The 3,423-nt window shown below is 49.8% G+C and overlaps 1 protein-coding gene across 1 annotated transcript; it reads right to left on the reverse strand.

The window, feature by feature from the left end:
* On the reverse strand, positions 1–2,876 carry LOC109765806 (uncharacterized). The gene is made up of 2 exons (XM_040391577.3): positions 2,567–2,876; positions 1–2,481 (listed from the first exon to the last, which is right to left on the reverse strand). The coding sequence occupies exon 2, from the start codon at positions 2,417–2,419 to the stop codon at positions 272–274; it is 2,148 nt and encodes a 715-aa protein (XP_040247511.1). The 5' UTR covers positions 2,420–2,481; positions 2,567–2,876; the 3' UTR covers positions 1–271.
* Positions 2,877–3,423: the final 547 nt, after the last annotated feature.

Raw genomic sequence — 3,423 nt, forward strand, 5'->3', positions numbered from 1 at the left:
GAAACACAGATAGCCATTCTCAGAATGGTGAACGGTCAGATTTACTACTAGTACAAGTTCCTCCCAGAATTACCATTAAGAGAAGTGACCTACATTTTAGACCTACTACAAGAAGAAAAGGTCGGAAGATATAACCTACAAAGGAAAGTTCAGGCCTCGATTAGCAGTCCAGAGTATCAAGGCACAATGTCTGGCATCTCCCCTTTCCCCACTGAAGTTCAACCCTCGATTAGCACTCCAGAACATCTAGGAAAAATCTCTAGAAAAGGTTTCAATCAGTGCCCTGTTCCAGAAAAGAGTGATATTTTTCAGGCAGTAACCCCTTATATTCCTGACATTTCCCCACTGAAGCAAGTGCAGTCAACAAGCTAGTTGTGGAAGCTTCAAGGGTGAAATTCCTCTCATCAATTTTAGACAAATAAGTCCCAGCCCTGGGCATCTCCCCTTTCTGAAGTAACCTTCTAACTATAGCATTTAGCATGCGGGAATTGGCAGGACAACCATTCTTCTCCATAGAAAGGAATAGATCATCAGACTCCTGTAGAGAACCTTCTTCTATAAGTTTTTGTATCATTAAGCTATATGTAACAACGGTGGGCACTAATCCTTTGGCCCAGATACCATCAAACAAATCTTTAGCCTCTTCCTTCCTGCCACCTTTAAGCAACGCACCAATCATAATATTAAAAGTGATAATGCAAGGCTTAACCTTCCCGGCCAACATTTCCCTGAAAACAACCAATGCATCATCTATCCTTCCATTCTTACAGTAACCATCAATCAGTATGCTATAGGTGATAACATCTGGATCCATGCCAATTGAGACCATATTGTCAAGTAACTTGCTCACTTCATCCATCTTACCAACGAACAAGTATCCACCTATCAGTGTGCTATAAGTACACACGTCAGGTTTCACACCCATGTGTACCATCAGGTCGAAGAGATCCTGGGCTTCCATAACCCTTCCATTTTTGCAAAGATGATCCATAATTGTGTTGAAGAACACAGTGTCGGGATAGATGCCACGATCCAACATCTCAGAAAATAGTTCATGAACCTTCTCCCATTTGCCACAAGTACAGAAACCACTAATAAGTTGGCTGAAAAGTATGATACCAGGGAGTAATCCTTCAGTTATCATTTGATTGTATTGGGACATAGCATCATCCATTCGGCCCATGCTGCAAAGCAAGTTTACAACCACTCCATAGTTCGCTACATTAGGGTTCAATCCTTGCTGCCGCATTTTTGTAAATATATACATTACCTCACCAACCCTTTCTTCTTTAGCATATGCAGATATGAGTATGTTGTAGACATGATGATCTGGTGCAATACCATTTTCTACCATCAAATCAATGAGACAATGCATCTCATGAAAAGATTTTTCCATAGCATACCCATGCAGTAGAATACTGTAGGTAGTAACATCTGGTTTTTGGCCCAAACCGATCATAGAATCAAATATTTTCCTAGCTTCTGCGCACCTTCCGCTCTTGCAAAGATAATCCATCTGTATATAGTAAGTTACAATATTTGGTTGAACACTATTTCTACACATTTCCTTGAGAACCCGATCCACCTCTTCGCACTGTCCTAATAAATAATATCCATGTATCAGACTATTATATGTGGCAGCATCTGGCAGAATTCTTCTATCAAGCATCTGTTGAAGAACCTCCTCAGCCTTGTCCATTGCATGAACCTTGCACATGCGAGAGATGATTGAGTTGTAGGTCACAGCATTTGGCGAAATCTGCCTCTGTAGCATTTCACAAAATAGGCTGTAAGCCTTGTCCACCACACGCTCTTTCAACAGGCCACCAATTACGGTGTTATAGGTCACCACATCAGGTCGGCAGCTACCTCCATCCTCAACCATAATGTTAATCAGCTCGAGAGCCTCTTGGCTTCTCTTCTCGTTGCAGAGACCCTTGAAAAGAATGTTGTAGGAGAAAACATTCGGTGTGCAGTTAAGCTCAGGCATTATTCGGAGTACGATGTCCATTGCATAGCTGGTCTTCTTCTCCGCACAGATGACCTTGAGTAGGTGGTTGAAAGTGAAGATAGCTTCTGTTGTAAATCCCATCTTAATAATGTGGCCCATGGCGGCGAAACCGAGGTCCAAGCGGCCAGCACGACAGCAGCAGTCGACGAGGATGGTGTACGTGATACTGTTGGGTGCCACATTGGCCCTTGCGACGCGGTTGAAGTGGGAGACGCCGAGCGCGGGGCAATCACGGCCGATGACAGTGAGGTGGCAGTTGATGGCACGGATCGAGGATGGCTCAGCATCCGGGAGCAATTCGTCAAACAGCTGGAGTGCATCCTCGGTGCCAATGCCTGCCGAGTAGTACCGATCCTTGATGCTCTGCTCCAAGATGCGTCTGCCGACGGGGACAAGGCGGCGGCTCATAGCTCCAAGATGTGCTTGAAGAATTCCTCGCCGCCGCTCACGACCTACCGCAGCGGCGCAGCCTGGGCATGAATGAACCTGGGGTTAGAAGGAAGGAAAGCAGAGCAAGAAGGAGGAGCTTGCTCCATGGTCGCCGACGCCGTTTACCGTTGAGATGCAGCTGCTATGCAGGAGATCTGGCTGCCGGCGAGCTGGTCGACACGGCCACAGCGTTGAGGGGGGCGAGGACGAGATCTCTGCAGCGGCCCTGACGCCGATGAAGACGAGACGAACCTCCGTCGTCGCGCGCTGCGTCGCCGACGCCGGTGAGGACGGCCCTCGAGAGGGCCTCAACGCCCGCCGCCACTCCCGTATTTCCGCCGCCGCCGGCGCTGGCCTGAGACGAGACCTCGGCTCTCTGAAGAAGTGGCTTCGCACGCCTGTATCTAACTGAAAAAAAGCCTCACACCATATATGTGAGTCATAAGCCTGAGACAACGTTTCTTTTCTAGCTATGCTGGGAATTCTCTTCTTATTACGACTGTGCACAATTTCTCCACTTCCCCCCTCTAGTCTTGTCGCCGCCGGAGGGCGCCCGCTGGCAAACCCGGTCCAACCCCAAGGAAGGCGGCAGCGGGGCGCTTTCTCCTGCTGGTGTGGTGCGTCGTGTAAGGCTGCTCCTTGGCTCGTCGAGGAAATCTCGAGCTCGGCAGTCTGCGCGCCCATGGGGGCGAGATGGAGCTGATGGTCGGCCACCTATCCAGCAGCTACTGCATGGGCGCCCTCACTGTGACGTGGAGGTGCTGGGCGTGGTCAGTGCATTGTGGAGCCCAGGGACGACGCGGACACCCGCGTCGTTGTCCGAGGGTGAAGCTGGTGGGCACGGGCTCGCCCCGGTGGGTGGAGGCCCGGAGGCGGTACGGTCGGTGACTGTCTACAGCCGGGTTGTGTGGTGGCTCCCTAACTGGATGGTGGGCCGCGGTGGCGTGGTCTGGGCAGGGCCTTCGGGATAGCTCCGGGATTGC

This window comes from Aegilops tauschii, chromosome 6 (assembly GCF_002575655.3).
Source record: "Aegilops tauschii subsp. strangulata cultivar AL8/78 chromosome 6, Aet v6.0, whole genome shotgun sequence".
NCBI lineage: Eukaryota > Viridiplantae > Streptophyta > Magnoliopsida > Poales > Poaceae > Aegilops > Aegilops tauschii.

Excerpts from the sequence above, each read along its gene's own strand:
- LOC109765806 (XM_040391577.3), bottom strand. The coding sequence starts at position 2,419 with ATGAGCCGCCGCCTTGTCCCCGTCGGCAGACGCATCTTGGAGCAGAGC.